Here is a 21,781-nt window from a genome sequence, read left to right on the forward strand (position 1 = left end):
CTATGAAAGGTTAAAAGGGCATTCAGTAAACAAGATAAAGATGGTTTAACAGTTTATTCTGATCTTTAAAAATAATTATTGACAATAAGTCAATAACTAATTACATGGACTCATGGACTGATCTACCAAAGTCTAAATTGGCAAGAGCAAAATAAAAAATAACCAAAAATGCGAAAGTCGAAGTTTTGGATTCATGGGTAGGAAACCATTTATTAGTCTAGTACTTACCAACTGTGGAAATAGAATTACCAACGGGCCTTCCTGTTCTTTGATGTAACCAAAGAAAATATCTAATTTGTCCTTTAACTATAGTATAATACCACAATACATGGACTTCATTGCAAATATTAAAACTATGAAGACCAAAATAGAAAATAATAGAAAACAGTGACACAGACACACTCCATGCGAAGACTGAGGGAGAGAGAGATCTGTTAGAATTTGTACAGTGAGTAAAAAGAGTTGGTAAGTAGGGTCCGTTCTGACTTCTGAGTCCCACTGATAGAACACTGAGCAGTAGTAGCTTGACCACCATGGACACACAGTCGCAGCAACAAGTGGGAGTGAAGAAGAAGGAGACTCGGGGCCGAAAGCCCAAGCCCAAGGACGACCAGCAACAGCAACAACAACAACAACAAGCATCAGCAGCCAAAATGAAGAAGTCCCACCAACAACAGCCCACCGTCGACGACAAGTACACCCAGTGGAAGTCCCTCGTCCCCGTCCTCTACGACTGGCTCGCCAACCACAACCTCGTCTGGCCCTCTCTCTCTTGCCGGTACACTCACTCTCTAACTTCGTCTATTCCCATCTTTAGGGTTTTCATTTGTTCTCTGACTCGTTTCTAGGGTTTTGCTCTATTTTAGGGTTTTGCACATCTTTTGTATCTGATTTGGCTTTAGGGTTTGTGAGGAGAGAGATTTGAGATATGTTTTTGATAAGCTTTATCTGCTCGTGTTCTGGTCAGGTGGGGTCCTCAGCTCGAGCAAGCTACTTACAAGAATCGCCAGCGTCTCTACCTTTCTGAGCAGGTATGCTAGCTTGCTCATATCAATTCTGATTTGCAATTGTTGCAACACACAAAGTGCATTTGTTTTTTTATATAATTTGGAGAACAAATTTTGTGGATTTTGGGTTTTCAAATTTGAATTCATACTTGAAATGGTTGAAATGAAGCTAATACACTTGTGGCAAAGCACGATATGTGGTTTCAGAATTATTTTCTTAGCTTAATTTTCTAGCAGGAGAGGTGCTTTAGTGTGTGCTTTGTACATTGATCTGCTTTCATGTACAAATAACTTCTGGTATTAATCCTAAAGATCTGTGCTTAAAAAATATCTTTTTTGTGTTTTTGTTGGCAGACTGATGGCAGTGTTCCAAATACTCTGGTTATTGCAAATTGTGAGGTTGTCAAACCTAGAGTTGCCGCTGCGGAGCACATTTCTCAGGTTTGTGTGATTGATTCAATTACTGCAGTGCAGCTCAGCTCCTTCTGTCGATATAATTATTATTTGCTTTATTTTTCAGTTCAATGAAGAAGCCCGCTCACCATTTGTAAAGAAGTACAAGACTATCATACATCCTGGAGAGGTATGAATTACGTGCATTTTAAGTCTGTTTAATCCCAGTGAAAAATGAGAGCTGATGTACTTAATTTTGGGGTGTTTAAGTTGATTATGCAATGTTTCAATACTGGTGTGAAAAATGAAAAAAAAAGGACTGCATCTTTGGACAAAAATGAGGGGAAAATAGTCTTACCACTCTCACTTCTATACTTATTTTATAGGCTCTATAGAACGTGTATTTTTTATTATTTCTTGCTCCTTTTGCTCTAGGATGACAAGTAATTCTTCCTATAATTTGACAGGTGAACAGAATTAGAGAACTTCCTCAGAACACAAAGATAGTGGCCACACATACTGACAGTCCTGATGTAAGTGCTTTTCATTTTATATTCACATTAGATAGTTATGTGTTGTTTGTTTTCTAGGTTAGTTAAGTAACTTGGGAATTTTGCCAAAAAATTTAGGTTCTTATTTGGGATGTTGAAGCTCAACCTAATCGCCATCCTGTCTATGGAGCTACAAGCTCGCGCCCGGATTTGGTAAATTTTTGTTCCCATGTGTCTCTTTTACTGAATTTTTCAATTTTCCTTGGAACCACAATTTTTCAATAGTGGATGCTTTTTATATAAATAAACTAGTTTGCAAATTTTATGCATTGTTATTCTTTTATAATAAAAGTTAGACTCGCGTGTGTACTTTCATCTGACATTGCTGTGGAAGAGAGAGTAGCATTTTGTCTGACTATACATGTATCTAAGAATTAGGTTCTAAAGGGTGACCCACAATCTGTGTAATATTTTTTTGGCAGGACCCAGAAATTAGTAAGTTTGTTTGGGAATAGTTTTCAGAAAATTTTGGAAGTATATATCAATAAGGTTATGCAATTGAAATTGCATTTTTTATTTTCATATGAGCATCTATCTGTGATTTTGTAGATCTGAGGATAAATCCATCATTGGTAATTGTGTGAAAAAGATGAAAGGTCTAGTTGGTTCAGTATTTGTGATGGAACTCTGGCCCTTATTGAAGAACTAGATATTACACCCTCTCCCGATTTGGAATTGGTGAATAAGCTATCAAAATAAGTTGCAGGTGTGCATCTGTTTAGGAAATAGTCGGCAGCTTTCTGTGTTACAGATTACTAAATGCCATAAAGATTTCTTTTTTTAGAAGTCAATAATTCTGTGTGATAAGTCGACTCCAAAAACTCAATGAAAAATGCATACCTTATTTGAAAAAAGAAGAAAAATGCATGGTTTAGGGTGGCTTCTCAAGTTTTTCCCACGAACTTTCTATTTCATGGAATCTCTAATGTTAAGTAATTTGCACACTTTTTTTTGGCTTGTGTGATAATGAGTCAATGAAATGTCCCTTTGCTTTGACCTTTGTTTAATACTAAATCTGTTTGTTCAATTAAAAGATACAGCACATGTTTGACTATTTTCTCCTTTCAGATTTTGACTGGACATCAGGACAATGCAGAATATGCTCTTGCAATGTGTCCAACTGAACCATATGTGCTCTCTGGAGGTGGGGGAATTTTTTCTTCTATTTGTTTTTGAATATTGATGATGCTGCTAAATAATTTAGCTATGCCTGATGTATGTTATAGTTAATTAGTATAACATAGATCATTTTTATTACTTTTTTTTTTGGGGGCGGGGGAGGGTTATAGTTTGCTCCTTTTGTTTTGGTTTTTGGAAGTTTCCAGAATTTTGTTGTGACATTAGTATTTTGTGGAATACTAATTTTACTGTGACACTTGATGACTTTTCTGGATGTGTATGTCTGTAATTTTTGTTTTATATTATCATTGTTGTTGTGCTTAACCGGAAATTAAATTTTGTAAGTCATGTAGATCCAGTTTTTTACTGATTTTTTATTCTTTGTCACAGGGAAGGACAAAACCGTGGTTTTGTGGAGTATTCAGGACCATATATCAGCATCTACCACAGATCCAGCAGCAACCAAGACTCCAGGATCTGGTGGATCAATTATTAAGCAAAACTCAAAGCTTGGGGATGGTAATGATAAAGCTGCTGATGGCCCTTCTGTTGCACCACGTGGAATGTACTATGGGCATGAGAATGTAGTTGAAGATGTGACATTTTGCCCATCTAGGTAACTTGCTGGTTGTTATTGAATTGTCATTGAGTTTATTCAGAATGAATTACACAGACTTTTTGCTTTTCATGTAAAAAGTGTAACTTTGGTATGTTGATTATGCTTTCTCATATTATTCTTGTATGGTAGTGGTCATGGATTTAATCAAGGGCCAGTTTTGTAACATTTTTGTTTTTGGTTTTTAGTTTGGGAAAAAAAGTTTTTGGTCCCTGTGTTTTACTCAGAAAACAAATTTGGTCCCTATGTTTTGTGTTCTTTGCAATCTTAGGACAATTTTAAAAAACTCAAAACTTCAATTTGGGGATAAATTATCGATTTGGTTTTAAGAAAAATTTTGTTGGGGGATTGAAGGACCATCTTATGGGTTTTCTAAAACTAATTTCAATTTTCATTTTCTTATTTATTTGCTAAAGAGATTGAGGGTCACAACATTTTTTGGGTTTGAACTATAAGTTTGGGCTTTCTTTAAATTTTTGTTTGAAAATCAAATTGAAGGTTACAAACATGATTTTTGCCCCAAAATTATTGAGATCACAAGTATAAGCAAGTTAGTTTCAATTTGAGAAAAAAATTTCAAGTTGTGTACCAAATGTCCTAAGATTGCAAACAATATAAAACACAATGACCAAATGTGCAATTTTGAAACACAAGGACTGCATATGTTTTCGGAGTAAAACACATGTTTTTTTTTCAGTTTTAGTTAGAGATGAAAAGGAAAAATATGGAAGAAAAGGAGGTAGATGAGAAATGACTGACATGACAAAGAAACAAATTGTTTTTCTTTTCTTCACATTTATCATCTCTCTTCTCAATTTTCTCTCCTTTTTCCTTCTCTATGTTTAATTAAAATAAAAAATAAGGATGTTACCAAGTAGGCCCTAAACTATTAAAAACAAGGAATCCCTGTTTAGGTTACACCATAGCGGTTATTATGTGGCCCTTTATTTCTGATTATGCTACATCTCTACTGAAGTTCACAGGAGTTCTGTAGTGTTGGTGACGATTCATGCCTCATACTATGGGATGCACGTGTGGGCTCTAGCCCTGCTGTAAAGGTTATGTGTCATACTTATTTTTCTATTCTCCTTTATTTTTCCGTACACAATGGATTGTCAACCCCATTGCATATGCTAAAAGGCATGGCACTTTGGTGAATAATCTGGAATGCATGCTGTAGAATTTTGCTGAGTAATGCCAGTTTGCAGGCTGAAAGGCATGTCACTTTGCTTCTACTTATTGTACATGTTGGCTGTTCTTGTTTCTGATTAACAGGTTGAAAAAGCGCACAATGCTGATATTCACTGTGTTGATTGGAATCCTCATGATGATAACCTTATTCTAACAGGGTATGTTCTTATGCCATGCTTCTCTTGGTTTTGCTTCTTTGCTAATCCTTTTTGTGATTGTGCTTTATTGTTTGCACCTAAACCTATGTTGGTATGATTTCTTAACAGGTCAGCAGATAATTCTGTTTGCATGTTTGATCGTCGGAATCTCACTTCTGGTGGAGTTGGGGCACCTATCTATAAATTTGAGGGTCATAAAGCTGCTGTTCTTTGTGTTCAGGTAATAATTGTACTGAATGTTTGTCTAAAATTTTCTGCCTGTGGGAAGTACATGTGTTGCAAGAAGTGCAGGTGTGTATCTTATGGTTTCACTTAATTATATTTATATTTCAGTGGTCTCCGGACAAATCGTCTGTCTTTGGAAGTTCTGCAGAGGATGGTCTTTTAAACATTTGGGATTATGAGAAGGTTTGGAGTTTTTTTTTTCATTGGTTTAATTTATATTAATCTTCTGATTTTAAACCATTTTCTTGTATCTAATCATTGACATGAAGGAGGAAGTGTTTCTGGATAATTAATTAGTATATATATATATATATATATATTCGCATCACTTCATCAGACAGCTGTTTTGATAACTTTATACAAACCCAATACATTGCAGATGGGTAAAAAGGAGCGAACAACAAAAACCTCAAGTTCTCCTGGTTTGTTTTTCCAGCATGCTGGGCACAGGTTTGAGACTACCTCTTACCATAATGTTGTAAAAATATACTCAATGAAACTTTATCCTAATTTTGATGTTTCTGGTACAGGATTCTTTTGACCAATTGTTTTTTTGTCAACTTTCTGGTTTTTGTAAATTGTTTTGCATCTCACTTTGCTTTCTATCTTTTTCTCGGTGTGTGTGTGTGTATGTGAGAGAGAGAGAGAGAGAGAGAGAGAGAGAGAGAGAGAGAGAGAGAGAGAGAGAGAGAGAGAGAGTTCTTATAGTCTTCTAGGTTTATTAAAACTGTTCTGCTCTGAAGGATTTTTGAGTAATTATTTCTAGAACATGTTGGAAATTGCCTGGTGAATGGTACTGAAGTTTCTTATGTGAAATATGATCCTGGCCTGTATCATTTGATTGAATTGACAGGCATTTTTTCTTTTAGTTTCTGTTAGTTTTTCTCACATGGTTTGCTTTTCTTCACACTTGTATACAGGGACAAAGTTGTTGATTTTCATTGGAATGCATCTGATCCATGGACTATTGTTAGCGTGTCCGATGACATTGATACTGCTGGTGGAGGGGGGACATTGCAGGTATCAGGATGTTTGTTCCTTTTTTAAAGTGATAAATCAAATTCAAAGAAGTACACTGTGAAAGCTTTGGGAGCTATAATGAGAAGCCATATAAGATGAATATGAAGCATTAAACATGATAAAGGAAGAATGTCAGTTGGGAGAGATTAAAAGCATGTTTATTAAAAGAATGTCACTTTGTTTAGACATAAGATGTTTATCAAATGCATTGTAGTGTTGGAAAGATTAGTTGGAAAAAATATTACTTCAGAAAAACTTGAGCAGGAACCAAGTTTCCCCGTGGATTCGGTTTTTACCAATATACCAATACCATTATGCACTCCCTCTGCCTCCTCGACACTACATTACCCTTTCCTTTGAATCCTATTTCTAGTCATAGAAAAGTACGTCTTACTTTTAATTTGAAATGTGAGAATAGATATCTAAAATTGATATTTGGCTGTGCAGATATGGCGCATGACGGATTTAATCTACAGGCCTGAAGAAGAGGTTCTGACAGAGCTGGAAAAATTTAAGTCGCATGTTATTTCATGTGCTCCAAAGCCTTGAAAGTTATTCAGTGAATCTCAATTAGGGAGGTAGATTATATTCTAGGTGTGCTATTATAGATATTTGGTTATTGGATATGGGATTCATGATGAGATAAAATTCATGCTAAACTAAGCCCTCGTTAGGTTTGGGGAAACTTAATGAGATTTTTTAACCTAGACTGGTAGCATTGCTTAGTCTTACTTTGTCATCTTTATCAAAGAGTGATTTAAATTTCTTTTGGACATGATTATTTTAGAAACCTGCAGAGTACTCAAATCTCTTGCTGGGCATATTTTATTCCTTCTTTTTGAGTTTTTTTATCCTTTATAAAACAGGGAGCTAATTTCAAAAGCTATTATAACCCGTTTTTAGTTTGTCTTCGCATTTGTATTCACCTTTCTCTTGCAGTCTTCTTCCATTAAAAAATATATAAAACGGTTTGGTGACACCTATCTTTTTAAGACAATAAATAAAAAAAATTTCAAAAGAAAAAAAAAAAACGAATTTTATTACCAAACGCATGTTTTTAGTCTCTTTCCTCAATTAAAAAATAGTTTTCTATTTTTCTTCTTTTTTATAATAAAAACTGAAAATATTGTTGAATGACAGCTAAAATTTGATTCTCTTTTGTTTTTTCCGCCCAAAAATTATTTATTTTTGCTGGTGAAAATAAACTTACAACACAAACCCCATCGTACATCTAAAATTTGGTTGCTTATTACATAATTATTAAAATGAAAAAAAAAATTGCACACGATGGCCATGTTATAAGCTGACAGCTAGCCTTAAAAAACATTCCATAGTAATGATATCGGTAACACCGATGGTTGCTCCACAAGGAAATATTTTTTCTGACTAATCTCTTCCATCACTATAATGCTTTGAAAAATGATTTAGTGGAAGGGACAAAATTGAAATGAAGAATAAATAAATAAATTTTATGCGAAACAAGGACAAAAATTAAAATTGTAGCTATGTGTAGTAAATGCCAAAAATGGTGTGGTAATCAGCATATTGATGCGTTGTTTCTTGTTTGCCCCTATTTTGGGCGCGCTTGTAGTGAAGTGCAGGTCTGACCAAAAAAAGGTGTGTGAAATAAGGTACTATTTTACAGGGCCATCATCTCTGCAAATTTGAAATTTTTTTGATCACCATTACTACACTCTCTACATCCCTTTTTCTATATGAAAATTTTAGTAAACTTGATTAGAAGTGTGAATATGGTGAGTGTGAAGAGTTGAGTTCAAAGAGCCCCACCCTACATCCCTTTTTCTATATAAAGTATAAACCCTATTACAAGATGGAGATATCCCTGAAAGCATCCATTGTTTGGTTTCTATCCCACTTAATTGTGAGCAACTTGTGTTGTGATCTAGCTTGGAGCTTCTATAAATATAATTAAATGCAAATGGCTAGCTGATTAGAAACAACCAAATTAAATGGGAAGGCAAGGCCAGTGCAGAGCTAATAGGACCAAAGGCAGAACATGGTACTGTGGCCTTAATTTCTCGGAGGACTTGTTTGGCCTACACAAGTGGTCTCCAACTCTCACCACCTGCCTTCACGTAACAGGCATATCAGGTAAAACCGTAAAACCAGATGTGTGCTCTATGAGGCGTTTATTGAGTTTGCAATTGATTTTATCGATCGGTGTCTGCTTCAAATTGACTATCAGCTAAACTTTTGGGTCCATTCTTATTTTACTCAAGTTTATGCAAGTCCATTTCCTTAATTAGATACTTTATTAATCCTCTATTCTCGATCTGTTTGCATGTTAAGGGGCTTTTGTATTTGCTTAATTGAATTGGGAACAAGCTAGGCTGACCTTCACGGTCAAGATAGTGGCCGGCAAGTAGGCAACAAGGTTATGGCAATTGGCAAGGGGTGTGCTGCCCACAACGGAAGTGGGATGCGATTCATGCATTGAGTGATGGGATGGGTTGTTCTGAAAATCAGAAAAACCAAATTGGAATTTTTAACAGACAAAATGACGATTGCCTTTACTTATGAGTTATGGCAAGGATTGTGTGTCTATTTGTAAGGTAACATATTATATTTGTTGTGTTTCTTGTGACAAACATGAGCAACAACTTAAAAAAATACATGTGTCCCCCTTTCTTTTACCACTTGTGGAAACTTGAGAATGACATATCATTTGACTCTTGTCTAGTATTAATATTGAATTCTAATTCGATTTGGTTTATTAATTCTTATCTAGTATTAGCCAATTCTAACATAACATATTTATAAATTTGTGTTATATTTAGATCAACACACAATAGTACAATACCATATCATGCAACACCAATTAAATATGTTTGACATGTCAAAATTAACTAAATTATTGATAACTGATACTAAGTTGACCTATTTATTATTTGTGTTAGTATATTGTACCATTTGTTGGGTTAATTCATTAACCACTCTCATTTGTTAATTTTGTGTTGGATTCATATAACGATATCGTGTTGTGTCCAAACTTGTTTCTTTAATATAAATGTTTAGTCAACTCTCACTTATTAATTTATGTTCGACTCATATTATGCTATCTGTATTATGCATAAAATTGTCTGTGTAAATACACGCTTGTCAAGTAATGTTGCCACCATTGAAATAAAAAAGGGTCCAAATTCCTCCCCCCAGCTAGCTTGAGTCTCTGAGTCTCTCCCACCATTCATTTCTTAATTTTGATATGATAATTGATAAGCACCAAATAGCCAAATACCCATTGTTCAATCCATCAAATATAAATCCCTTATTAAAACTCCTGGTGCCTTGGCAACAAAAAGGATGAGAGATTGAGAGGAGGAGGATCCAGAAATTTTCACTTTTTTTGCAAAATTAGTTAACAAATTCGATGTCCCAAAAAAGCCCATTTCCTGAGGCGACTGCTTTTCGCATATCAAAACGGAACGTACTACTGGATTTGTCTTTCTTACCCTCCGCGCCTCCCCCACTCCGTTACTAAACAACCTGCCACGTAGCTCCAAATGCTCATCAAAACCCGCACCGTCGGATCGTCCACGAGAGCAATCCGACGGCTCAGATTATGACACACCAAAACGTGGCAGGACACACCAAAACGGTCGGTCCAAATATTTGTGATTTTTCCTCGATTCCGATATGGAATTTCACAGAAACAACCGATCTGTACGTAAAGGTCAAGTCCCTCTCAAACAAATATATGTATATATATAATAATAATAATAATGTACAAAACGCACACACACACCACACTCTGCTATCCCTCTGTGCCTCTCAATTCGTACACACACACACTCTCTCTCTCTCTCATGGAGGACACGCGGAAGAGAGCTGTGGACGACACGGCGGAAGAGTCGGCGGCGAAGAGGCATCGAGACGAAGACGACGACATTGGGGCTCCGCTGTGTGCTGATGAAGACGAGATGTTGAGCGAGCTTTTGAAGCTCTTGGACTCCGTCGACGACAAAGAGGACTACTGGGTCCCTCCGACTCCTCCCAAGGTGAGGTTCATCGACAACCTCTACTCGTTGCCGCTCATATTCCAGACCACGCCGTCGTCCTACGTCACCATCAACGGCAACGAGGAGAGCTGCGGGTCCTCGTTCTCGGACTCCGAGTCGTCGGTCATGGCCAGCGTGGACATGGGCGGGTTCGCCATTGGGACGTCGACTCCGGACTTGGACTTTGACTTGCAGAAGTGGGCCGAGGAGGAGAGTGGGTTTGGCGGCGGCGTGTGTGGTGTGAGCGAGGAGGAGGAGGAGGCGCGTGGTGGTGGTGATGTGGTGGATTTGGATTGGGATGATGATGCGCTGGCCAGGTTTTTAGGGGAAGAGCTCTCTTGAAATGGATATATCACAGTCTCGATCTCTTGTCGATCTGAACGTGGAGAAAACGTTTTTGGGTCAGGGTTTTGGTTTGTTTAAGAAATGAAGGAGTTTATGGGTCAATGGTGGCATAGATGGCCTGAATGGTAGAGTCTACAGATGTGAATGAATAGGTAGGTAGGTAGGTAGAATTAATATATATATATATATATATATATATGCATGGTTCGGTGGTTCCTTAATTCACCATTTCGGAAATTGCGTGTATGTGATAGGGAGAGTAGCTAGGGAGTAGCAAAAGCGAATAGCAATTACAGAATTTGATATATGATCACAAATATTTGCCTGGCTTAATTAATTTCTCGATCTGTGTTTATTCATTTGTTTGTTGTTTATAACTTTATATACATGCGAGAGTGAATATGAGTGCATGGTTGTACGTACTGCGCGCATTGACTGCCAAATTTTGGATGGCCTGCCTGCACACACTGGTCACTGGTAGCTGCAGCCGTCCAGCGACCCTGCTTGTCCTTGTTCACAATAAAAAGTAACAGCTGCTTCACTGCTGGAGGATGTATGCAAACGCCAATTTGTTCTTAATTTTCACCATCATCACTTATCAACTCTATATGGGCAAATTAAAGATCATTTTGCTATGTTTAACTGGATATGGGCAAGCTTGGTAACCTATAATCTCCAAAGAAAAGATAGTTGCAACATTTATATTTAATTTTATTGAGAAAACACAAGAAAAATATTTAATTTTTTTAATTATAATTAAATGTTTTATATTTTTATTGTTGCTAGCTGAACCACATTTTAGCCCTTGAGTAATGATCATAATGTCAATCAGGACCTTAAGTAATGAAATGTAATCACGTTTAATATTATAGGTTTTACATCATGTGAAAGAGTGGCGAAAAATAGTTGGTAGTTTTAGTATTTTTCGAAGTATATAGTTGTGATTAACGAAAAAAAGTTAAATAGAAAAGAGAAGAGTCGGGTCGGGTCGTTTAGAAAGCTCAATGGATTGGTAAGCAAATTCAACTTCCAACATGAGCCAGCAATGTGCTATTATTTTGGATCCATTGGGATCCTATTAGCTACTGACAACTTCATTGCCCTCTAAATTCATTTGGATTTGGGTAAAAGTCCAAGCAATCTACATTATTCGGGCTAAAACTTCATTTGGGCCCTAACTGCCCATTTCATGGGCCCATTTCACAGGCTTGGAATCCCCAAACGATTCGCCCAACTGAAATTAACGATCTCCTTTATCATTTAGAAAGATGATAACAGAGGACTCCGCCAAAAATGATCAAAGAAGAAATCTATCCTTCATTTTAAGGAAATCCATCTTTGCTAAATACTACAATATTTAACATTTTAACCTCAGAGAAATTTTCTCTTCCCGTACAATCTATCATGCTATGTTTTTATTCACAATCTTCAAGTGAAATTTTGTTTAAATGTAAGTTTTTTTTAATTAATCAACTATCAATCATGAAATTTGAACTTAGAACATTCTCTTATTAAGAGAATATGTGTCATTCATTAGAATAAACGATCATTAATGTGTTTAATTTGTTTAAATTAACAATATGACAAAACATTCTAAATATTGGCAAGACAATACTATATACTTTTAACGTTTCATAATAGCTTTTAGGAATCTATTCTTCATATTTTTTTTTTAAGAATTTTGTTGGACCAAAAAGCTTGTTGGAGTCTTTTCCTCTCATCATTTGATGTCCAAATTATTCGCTAACCATGGCCACTTTAACATCGATAAGAGCTAAAGTTGATGAAGAGATTGAAACCTATAGATAGGAGTGATTGGGCAAACTATTAGATTTCAATAGAAAAAAGTATATAAGCGTATCACCTAAGCCCCCAACTTTGATTTGCCAACTTGGTGAAAAAATAGTAGGGGCACCCACTAAACAACAAGCAGGTTCAAGGGACAATTTGGGGCTCAAGAACCCTAATCCTAAAGTCTTGGCCCTCTTGAGTCTTGAGATTTGGGCTAAGTTATTCTTAATTTCTTACCCATTAGAGGAAAAGATGCTTCTTCTTTTGTTTTTTTCCCTACCCCATTAGAGGGACCATTAATCAAATCATTAAGCAAAGATATGTATTACTATGCAAGATAATATCTTTTTCTCAAGCTGTGAATTTAGATAATACATTTATTTAAGAGTTGACCCTAATTAGTAATTTAGCTTTACAATATTACATCAACAAATGTTTGATTTTATGCATGACCTAATAGATCTATCCATTTTCACAACCGTACGTATGTAAAGTAAAATGGTGATGCAAGACATAGAGAAATTGTGTTTGAATGTTATCACCACTTATAAATTTATAACACGTAATATATTTTCAATGAGATAATAATGCTACCTAAAAGTGAGGAGCAAATATTGTATATTGTACTAAAAGAAAAAAAGTGAAGTCCAACAACAATTAGGCAATGATGTCGATCCATGACCACTTTTGTACCCCATTCAAATCCCATCATTTTCCTATCAATTCATCATATCGAAAAAGGGTGATGAACTATTAGTCTCAATCATCTATGTCATTCTCAGTTAAAGCAAGTATATATAAATAATAAAATACTTTATTTTTCCCTCACAAGAAAAATGTTCAATTGGTCTTAAAAGAAAACTGTTACTTCTTTCCAAATTTTTTTTCGTTCTCTTCAGCTGGAGACTTTGTAAGGTTGGTTTTGAAATTTTAAGGGTTTAAGGCCAATTATAAAAATGAAAATTTTGATTTTTTATGTATATTATTTGAGTTTAACAAGTATATAAATAAATATATAAGAGACTTATAAATTTAAACCCTCAACATTTCAAAACCTAAATGTTTATTGCGTTTATTTTTAGAATCACTCATAAATCTTTAAGAGTTTCATTACATAATAAATTGTCGCAACATACAATGTAAAATAATATTACTGTATTTGGAGAATTTTTTCAGAGCATTGACATAGGCTGATAACTTTGATAATGATGCACCACGTTAAGTTATTATTATTATTATACTATTAAGTTATGTTATTATAACTTAATTATTATTTTATATAATTAAAACCAATTTAATGGAATTTTTTAATGAAGTGGTGATTACTACTATAATGTAAAGAATAGCAGCTATATTTTGTAGCATATTGACCGTAAATGTCAATCTCATAGTGGTAGAAGTCAGTTATCCTAATAGTACTACTATTTTTTCACAGATTGCTTGCACATATATAAGTAAATATGAATCATTATGGTTTGTTTTGTAATTCATTTCTCCCAAAAAACAATTTATTATGATTTATCTCGAACTCATTTATATGATTCGTCTCGAACTCCAATATATCAAGACTAACATTGAATGTAACACAAATTAATAAACCATTTTTTCCTTTCGAGTCAAGTACAACTTCGTTTCATAACTTTGATTAATTCTAATAAGTTTCCTTTTTATTTGGATCTGCGTATGATAGTCATATCTGCACTACCTTTAATGAAGATTTAGAACAAAGTTGGGATATGCTAAACAATTGAATGACAAATCTTTGATTGTTAAAGGAATTGATAAACATATGTATGCGTTGTGACATAGTTTATAATAATCATAACGTTGGGTCATAGTAATAAATGCTATCATGGTGCTTATGACCACTAAGATTCGTTGTTACCTTTATTACTCATATGCATACAATCCAAGAGCCAAAGCATACGTTGACCACAAAATCCCAATAAACTATAGTTTAGGGTTTCTATATACTATAATAGATCTAGTTAATCTTCAAAAGATAAACTGTTTATATTGATTCATTAAACTTTTTTAATAGAAAACTAACATATTTTCTTGATTTTATCAAATCTTACCATAATTGGAATAAGAGATATTGACTCACATATCGGTTTCATTTTGACCTCTATACATAAGCACGTTGAGTCGTTGAATTTCAAGATTTTAATAGAAACTTTAAAAATCCAAAGACTCACATTTTCATGTTTATACTTTCCATTTTTATGCTGAGATGGTACATACTTTTGTGTTGAAATTTGTGGTTAGCTTGATTTGGACATACTTATTTGTATCTTGATATTTTTCCAATTGTGAACAAACCAATCGTCTAATCTGATCTAATTAGCGTTGGATTGGATTGCAAAATCCATAAACCATAGTATTGAATTTTGTCAAGATTTAATTTAATGATTTCATAAATAAATGAACACCATGCAAAACTAAAAAGACCAAGCGGTCATGATTGGTAAAATTATAAGAAGATCATCAAGTGATGAGTGATGACCCACCCAACGGACGGTCCATCAACTGATGATCAGGACCGTTGAATTGCTGAGTTGGTTGGCTGTCCCTTATCCAATGTACATGTGAAGGTTGGTGAAAGGCACTATCAACCTTTAAAGTTTCAGATGTTCTGGGCATCATCACATTTATCAATTTTGTTTTGCCTTTGGTAGCTTTGCCAACTGAGATCTTTTATGGCCAAGCAGTAAAATGGCTTAATCAAATGACAGATGATATAATTATATTTTGGACATAAATGGCAGTAGAATTGAGGGGGTACTAAGACAACATTTCATAGGGAATGACCTTTTGGGTATAAGCCATACACATTACAAGTCGTAGAGCTCAAATAAAAGTAGAGTCCTGTCCTTATTAGAAAATTATTAATTAAAAAGAAATATTGTAAAATGTAAAGAGGCATAGACCCCCTTATAAATTCCTCATTAGTAACTCAATCTCACCTCACAATTCTTCTCTTTTCTCCCTTCTTCTTCTTCTTCTTCTTCTCACTTTTGTGTTTATACATACCCTCTTTTATTGGTGTGTGCTAGTGAAACAAGCAGAGGTAGAGGAAGCAAAAATGGTGGCCAAGAAGGCAAGGATTGTGATAATAGGAGCAGGAATGGCTGGTGTTACAGCAGCTAACAACCTCTACACTGCTGCTGGGTCCAAGGACTTGTTTGAGCTCTTGGTCGTGGAAGGTGGGTCAAGAATTGGAGGCAGAATAAACACATCAGAGTTTGGTGGTGACCGGATTGAGATGGGTGCCACTTGGATCCATGGCATTGGAGGCAGCCCAGTTCACAAAATTGCTCAAGAAATCCATGCACTTGAGTCTGAGCAGCCATGGGAGTGCATGGACGGGTCCTCAGACGAGCCCAAGACCATTGCTGAAGGTGGGTTCGAGCTAAACCCCACTGTGGTCGAACCCATTTCGACTCTCTTCAAGAACTTGATGGACTATGCTCAAGGGAAGGTGCTTGATGAAAGTACTGACTGTACTGAATACAATAGGCTAGGAGCTAAAGCTTCTAAGATTTGTGCTGCAAGCAATGGTGGTCTTGGGAAGGTCAGTGTTGGTTCTTTTCTAAGACAAGGCCTTGATGCTTATTGGGGTTCCAAAAAAAACCAAGAGGATCAGCTCAGTGGGTATGGTAGCTGGAGCAGGAAGTTGCTAGAAGAAGCCATTTTTGCAATGCATGAGAACACCCAAAGGACTTATACATCAGCTTGTGACTTGTTAACTCTGGATTATAGTGCAGAAAGCGAGTACCGTATGTTCCCAGGGGAAGAAATCACCATTGCTAAAGGCTACTTGAGCATAGTTCAATCACTGGCCTCTGTTCTACCACCTGGTGTGATCCAATTAGGCAAAAAGGTCACAAAAATTGAATGGCAGCCAGAGACTCATCCTCATCCGACTGTAGATATGAAAAATGGCAATGATACAAGGCCTGTTAAGCTACACTTCTCTGATGGTTCAGTTATGTTAGCTGATCATGTTATTGTTACAGTTTCTTTGGGGGTGCTTAAAGCTTCAATACACCAAGATTCAGGTATGTTCAATCCTCCTCTGCCTTCTTTCAAGACTGAGGCAATATCAAGGCTCGGTTTTGGTGTTGTTAACAAGCTGTTTCTGCAACTGAGCTCGACCCATGATTCAAAAGGCCAAGATTTCAACAAGTTCCCATTTTTACAAATGGTTTTTCACAGAGCTAACTCAGAGTTCAGGCATAAAAAGATACCATGGTGGATGAGAAAGACAGCTTCTCTTTGTCCACTCTATCACAATTCCAGTGTCCTGCTATCTTGGTTTGCAGGGAAAGAAGCACTTGAGCTTGAATCACTCGAAGACGAAGAGATCATTGATGGGGTTTCAGCAACAATCTCTAGCTTTCTATCACAACCTCACAAGAAAGAGAATTCTCATTCCCATGAATCATGCAATGGACATGTGAATTCTGAGGGGAACTCTGAAGTGAAATTTGCAAAGGTTTTGAAGACTCAATGGGGTAGTGATCCTTTATTTCTGGGATCCTACTCTTATGTTGCTGTTGGATCGAGTGGTGATGATTTGGACACAATGGCAGAGCCATTGCCAAAGTTAAACAGTTGTGATGAGCCTGCTAGCACTTCCCCTCCACTTCAAATTCTGTTTGCCGGGGAGGCCACACACAGAACCCACTATTCTACAACTCATGGAGCTTACTTTAGTGGCCTTAGAGAAGCCGATAGGCTTCTCCAACATTACCACCATGTTGGGGTTTAGAAGACTTAGTAGGACTTTATTTATTTTTTGAACATTTATATTGCTATGATATTAATTATTTTCATTTGCTTTCAGAACATCTTTGTTTCTCTTTCTTTAAAGTGGGTGAGAGTGAGGGGAAGATATTAAGAGGGATCAGAGAGAAAGAGAGAGATGGGGACAATTAATTTGTTAGATGTACTGAATGGACTAAAAGAAGTTTCTTTCATTTTTCCATTGCTTGCTCTTTGTTTGTGACTTGTGAGGTGAGTTTTCTTTATTTTCTTTCATTTGTTCTCCTCATCAAGGCAAACCACAAGTGTCATGACTCATGAGATAGTAGTTGATATTGAATATTTGAAAGTAGAGGTGAAGTACAAAACAAGAGAGCTTTGGATGCCACCTCTCTTCCCTACCAAGTGTCCGTTTTGGATTGCTCAATGGACAGGATCCGATAAACCCGCTCTTTCCAGCTAGGAATCTTTTCATCAGTTCTTTTCCTGCACTGACACTGAGTGTGTTTCACTGCCCATCAGTCCATCACATTGTGTTCTTGAATCCATACAAGGCTTTACCACTCTACTAGGGAATTCCAAGGCATTCCTTTGATAGAGTTTTTTTTTTTTTTTTTTTCTTGGGTAACTATATTCCTTTGCCTTGATAGAGTTAGAGTCCAGACCTTTAACAACTTGGGACAATCAATGAGCTGGATAAAAGTGTAGGTAATTCACAGGAAAGTGGGATAGGTCCCATTTGGTGAATCTTGTGTTTTTGTGAATCACTGAGTCAGTCATACCAGTAACCATATTGTCTTTAACAATGAGAAAGAAGTAGATCACAGATGCTTATGTGATTTGCCAGACACATTCTTGGACAGTTAACCCTTAATACATAGCACCAGTGGCCTACCCACTTGGTACTATTAGATTTTGATACTGAGCAAATCCATACACTATGCTAGAGACAGAAAATCACTGTGTCCACAAGCAACGCCAACAACCTAGATATTTACTGCAGATTCTTCTGTCCAAACATGCTTTGATACCATATGATTTCAATCCCATCCGTTGGATTGCCTATATTGAGCCTGATCAATGGTTTTTATTGGCCTTCAAGAAGGTCCACATGCCTTAATAATTGACTATGCTGGATTTTCCCTCACCATTGTTATATGTCCTTGTACAGTTATACCAAATCAGTAAACAGCAAATCACATGATTTAAGCACTAGGTTGTTTGTGGGAGACTAAAATCTCTGCAGAGGTTTTTGGCTAGGATGGTCTGTGTGGTCAAATCAAGTGCTATTCATATTCATAGAGAGGCTCTATTATTGTAAAATTTTTGGCAGGCTCTTCCCAAAAAAAAAAAAAAACACTGGTATGACCCACTTGCTGTCTTTTTTTACCTCTCGTGGCTTCAATCACCCTTTGATGATTGTGCATTTCACAGACCCCTCTGTCACCAAGTCCTTGTCTGATTCATAAACAAACAACTGAGAATCTCCAATCTCCTACACCACCCAACCCTACCTCACCCACTTGTCTAATCCAACATGTTAATTACTTACCCTTAACCCTTTTTAGCCTCTAATCATCATTTTATATACACCCTTTGGTTAATGATAGCTACTAGCTAGTGCATGCTGGTAGATTATATTAGTTCTCACTAGAATTTATGCCCGCGCGTTGCTGCGGGTAACAACAATTGATAAAACGTTTTAAAGAGAGATGTGTTTGCTTTGTTAAGGTTGTAATGAGATGTTAAAAGAGTCATGAACATTGTAAATATATCGATAAGAAGTTAATAACCTTTTCAGGGACCTACTTACTGGGTCACCTACAGTTTAAATAGCTGAATACAGACAAATCAAAAATTGACAACAACCAAAGCAACAGATTCTTCTTCATCATAAGCTCCTGAGAAACAAAGAATAAGATTAATATGTTTAACTTTCTCTACAATTCCATAAGAGAATGAGCAATATAATGGAAAAGAAATAGAAAAACTGAACACTAACTCAATCTAGTATAATTAAATGTACTTACCAAGGTAAACTGCTCAGCCGGAAAATCCATTTCAAAGCGCAACACAGAGAACTGAAAAAGGTATATAGCTTTTATAAGAAGAAAGATGGGTGTTGAAAAAGACAAAAAAAAAATATATATATCAAAATCAAAATCAAAATGTATGAGCAAATTCAGAAGAACTGAAAATCAGTTTGAAACACCAAAAAAAAAAAATCCGAAAACAATTGTAGAGAAAATACGAAATAAGATTATCTGTAGAGCACAAACAAACCATCCTCTAAGGCTTGACAGTAATTGTGTAAGTATTGTATGTAAGAAATGGTTTCTACGACAAAAAAAACAAAGGGGTTTTCTTTGAAATTAATTAGAGAGCCTGACATATTTCGCCATTGTGAATTTCAATTAAAAGCCTTTACCTAAAAAAAATGCAGGTTGAATTCGATCGAACAAAAATAATAATGAAGAGAGGAAATTCCTAACGTTAGAAAAGATAGTCAATGCACAGCCAAAACAAAAGAACTAATTATGAAAGTAAATCGAATAGGCATGTCATGAATATAGTTGAAGCTACAAAAAGAAATTTAGAAATTGAAAAAAGGGCATTGCCTATATGGATACATTTAACATGTTACTCACTATAATTAACATCCTCTTCTGAATTTTATAAGCAAAATCATATCCTTTACGTTTAAGCTGTTCTAGAGTACCATAAAACTCAGGGCAATGCCCAGCTACTTTATTTGCCCAGCAGATCGAATCAACTACCTTAGTTAAAATTTCATTCGATCTCAACCACATGACTTGAAAACATGCACTATCAGTAAAAAACATCCGGATAATTTCACAAAACTATTCTAATGGATAATTTATATAAAGAAAGAAAGAATCGAGAATAGCATCTATCATAACTCAACATACCTCAATTAGTCCAGTGATATTTTCAAACTTTTGTTTGTGATCAGTTACATGTAGGCAACTTGAGATTAATCCAAGAGAAATTGCAGCAGACCATTTGTTTCGTTCATGTTCATGCTGGACTAACCAATTCAACAGAAATTTTGAGGCAGCTCATTTAACAGTATGCGCAGATGGAGGCAAGACCTAACAAACAGCAATCAGAGCCAAAACTTAAGGCTGAGCAAAGCAAGTGAAACCCACTAAACAATCATTAAGTATAATTGGGTTTAAAACCCTAAAATTCAAAATCAAATTAAATTACTAAAAATTGGAGGACCAAACCTTAAGAGGAAATGAAGCCCATGTCAAGGGGAATAAAACCCACCAAAAACCAAGCCCAACCATGGCCAGAATTTGCAGAAATCAGCGGACGAAGAGTTTTCCCGAGCTGCTGCCGCGAGTGGAGGACTGACCGGCGATAGGAAGGGTCGGGCTGGGTTGGCCTGCACCTGGAGGTCACGCTAGTGGCTTGGGCCGCCGAGAAACTGGCTGGAGGTAGTAGGTCCGATCGCGCAGGGAGAGAGAGGAGAGAGAAAAGAGAGATCGGGGGTGAGGGAGACAAATGAGAGAAATGATTGAGAGGAGAGAGAAAGAGAATTTTAAAATAGGGAATGGCAAATGAATGACGAAAACAGACAGACCCATCTCCCCTATTCTCAGAATGGCAAATAGATCAAAAAAAAAAAAAGCTGTGAGGGCAAACCGTATACAAAGAAAGCAATGGCAGGGAAGGTAAAAATTTCGAAACAATATGGGCAACAACCAGACAGAGGCGCAATGACAAAAAAGGGCCCAACAAAAGGGCAAAACTCAAAAGGCGAAGCACGTGTAAATTAAGGCTGTTAGAAGGGCAAAACCGACTTTTCACTATGAACAGGCTATGAACAGTGTGAATAGTAGCGACTGAACCCTGTTTTAGTATATATAGAATTTCTCAATGGCTGATTACCATATCCTAAACAGTTGCATAATCTGCCTGCCATGTTAACTTTCTTACCTGTGCTTTTCATTTATCAAAAACATAATCATATCGCATTTTGCAAACCAGTGAGATAACTACAAATCAAAGAGAAACTACACAACAGAATCTCTCATTGAGTGGTTACTAATTAATATTGGTCAAGCTTTCTGACCACTGGCTACAGCCGTGTGGTGGTACGGCACTTTGAATTGACAACACGTGCAAACTGTGCGGTTGACAGTGCAAGACATTAGCTCTCATTTCCTCATGAACTGAGCAGTTGGAAGAATTTAAGAAATGCTAACATTAGTTGTTTATTAATTCGTGTGTGAATTTCGTGCTATTCATGTTAAACGTTTGCATTTGTAAATGATTTTCAATCATATTGATATAGGTGAGAGTCAAACTCTCATTATAGATGCAAAGATAAATATTGAGCAAATTATAATTTAGTACCTCAACTTTATATGTTGTTTCAATTTAGTACCCCAACTTTGAAAGCTTGCAAAAAAGTACCTCAACTTTCATTTTGTATCAATTTAGTACCCCAACTTTGAAAACTTGCAAAAAAGTACCTCAACTTTCATTTTGTGTCAAAATAGTACCACCGTTAGTTTTTCTGTCAAAATAGCAGGGGTATTTTCGTCTTTTC

At 36.1% G+C, this 21,781-nt stretch overlaps 2 protein-coding genes and 1 long non-coding RNA gene across 3 annotated transcripts; 2 read left to right on the plus strand and 1 right to left on the minus strand.

The window, feature by feature from the left end:
• The first annotated feature begins 424 nt into the window (after window positions 1-424).
• On the plus strand, window positions 425-7,111 carry LOC147285168 (WD-40 repeat-containing protein MSI4-like). The gene is made up of 15 exons (XM_086243215.1): window positions 425-778; window positions 968-1,031; window positions 1,362-1,448; window positions 1,528-1,590; window positions 1,868-1,933; window positions 2,030-2,104; window positions 3,020-3,095; window positions 3,461-3,686; window positions 4,663-4,744; window positions 4,962-5,035; window positions 5,144-5,255; window positions 5,369-5,443; window positions 5,640-5,710; window positions 6,181-6,280; window positions 6,728-7,111. Exons 1-15 carry the CDS (start codon window positions 534-536, stop codon window positions 6,827-6,829), a joined length of 1,518 nt encoding a protein of 505 aa, XP_086099341.1. The 5' UTR covers window positions 425-533; the 3' UTR covers window positions 6,830-7,111.
• An 8,256-nt stretch (window positions 7,112-15,367) lies between these two features.
• On the plus strand, window positions 15,368-17,420 carry PAO5 (polyamine oxidase 5). Its single transcript, XM_086244636.1, has one exon. It carries the CDS (start codon window positions 15,518-15,520, stop codon window positions 17,204-17,206), a length of 1,689 nt encoding a protein of 562 aa, XP_086100762.1. The 5' UTR covers window positions 15,368-15,517; the 3' UTR covers window positions 17,207-17,420.
• Window positions 17,421-18,940: 1,520 nt separating this feature from the next.
• LOC147285170 (uncharacterized) lies at window positions 18,941-20,743 on the minus strand. Its single transcript, XR_015122450.1, has 4 exons — window positions 20,451-20,743; window positions 20,130-20,312; window positions 19,230-19,280; window positions 18,941-19,100 (listed from the first exon to the last, which is right to left on the minus strand). It is a non-coding gene; the product is annotated as an uncharacterized LOC147285170 (long non-coding RNA).
• Between the last annotated feature and the right edge of the window lie 1,038 nt (window positions 20,744-21,781).

The sequence above is a fragment of the Dryas octopetala genome, chromosome 5 (genome assembly GCF_963921425.1).
Source record: "Dryas octopetala chromosome 5, drDryOcto1.1, whole genome shotgun sequence".
Lineage (NCBI taxonomy): Eukaryota > Viridiplantae > Streptophyta > Magnoliopsida > Rosales > Rosaceae > Dryas > Dryas octopetala.

Coding starts and splice junctions, on each gene's coding strand:
- LOC147285168 (XM_086243215.1), top strand. CDS start 534: ATGGACACACAGTCGCAGCAACAAGTGGGAGTGAAGAAGAAGGAGACT. Junction 1,934..2,029: donor CACATACTGACAGTCCTGAT/GTAAGTGCTTTT, acceptor CAAAAAATTTAG/GTTCTTATTTGGGATGTTGA. Junction 5,444..5,639: donor ACATTTGGGATTATGAGAAG/GTTTGGAGTTTT, acceptor AATACATTGCAG/ATGGGTAAAAAGGAGCGAAC.
- PAO5 (XM_086244636.1), top strand. CDS start 15,518: ATGGTGGCCAAGAAGGCAAGGATTGTGATAATAGGAGCAGGAATGGCT.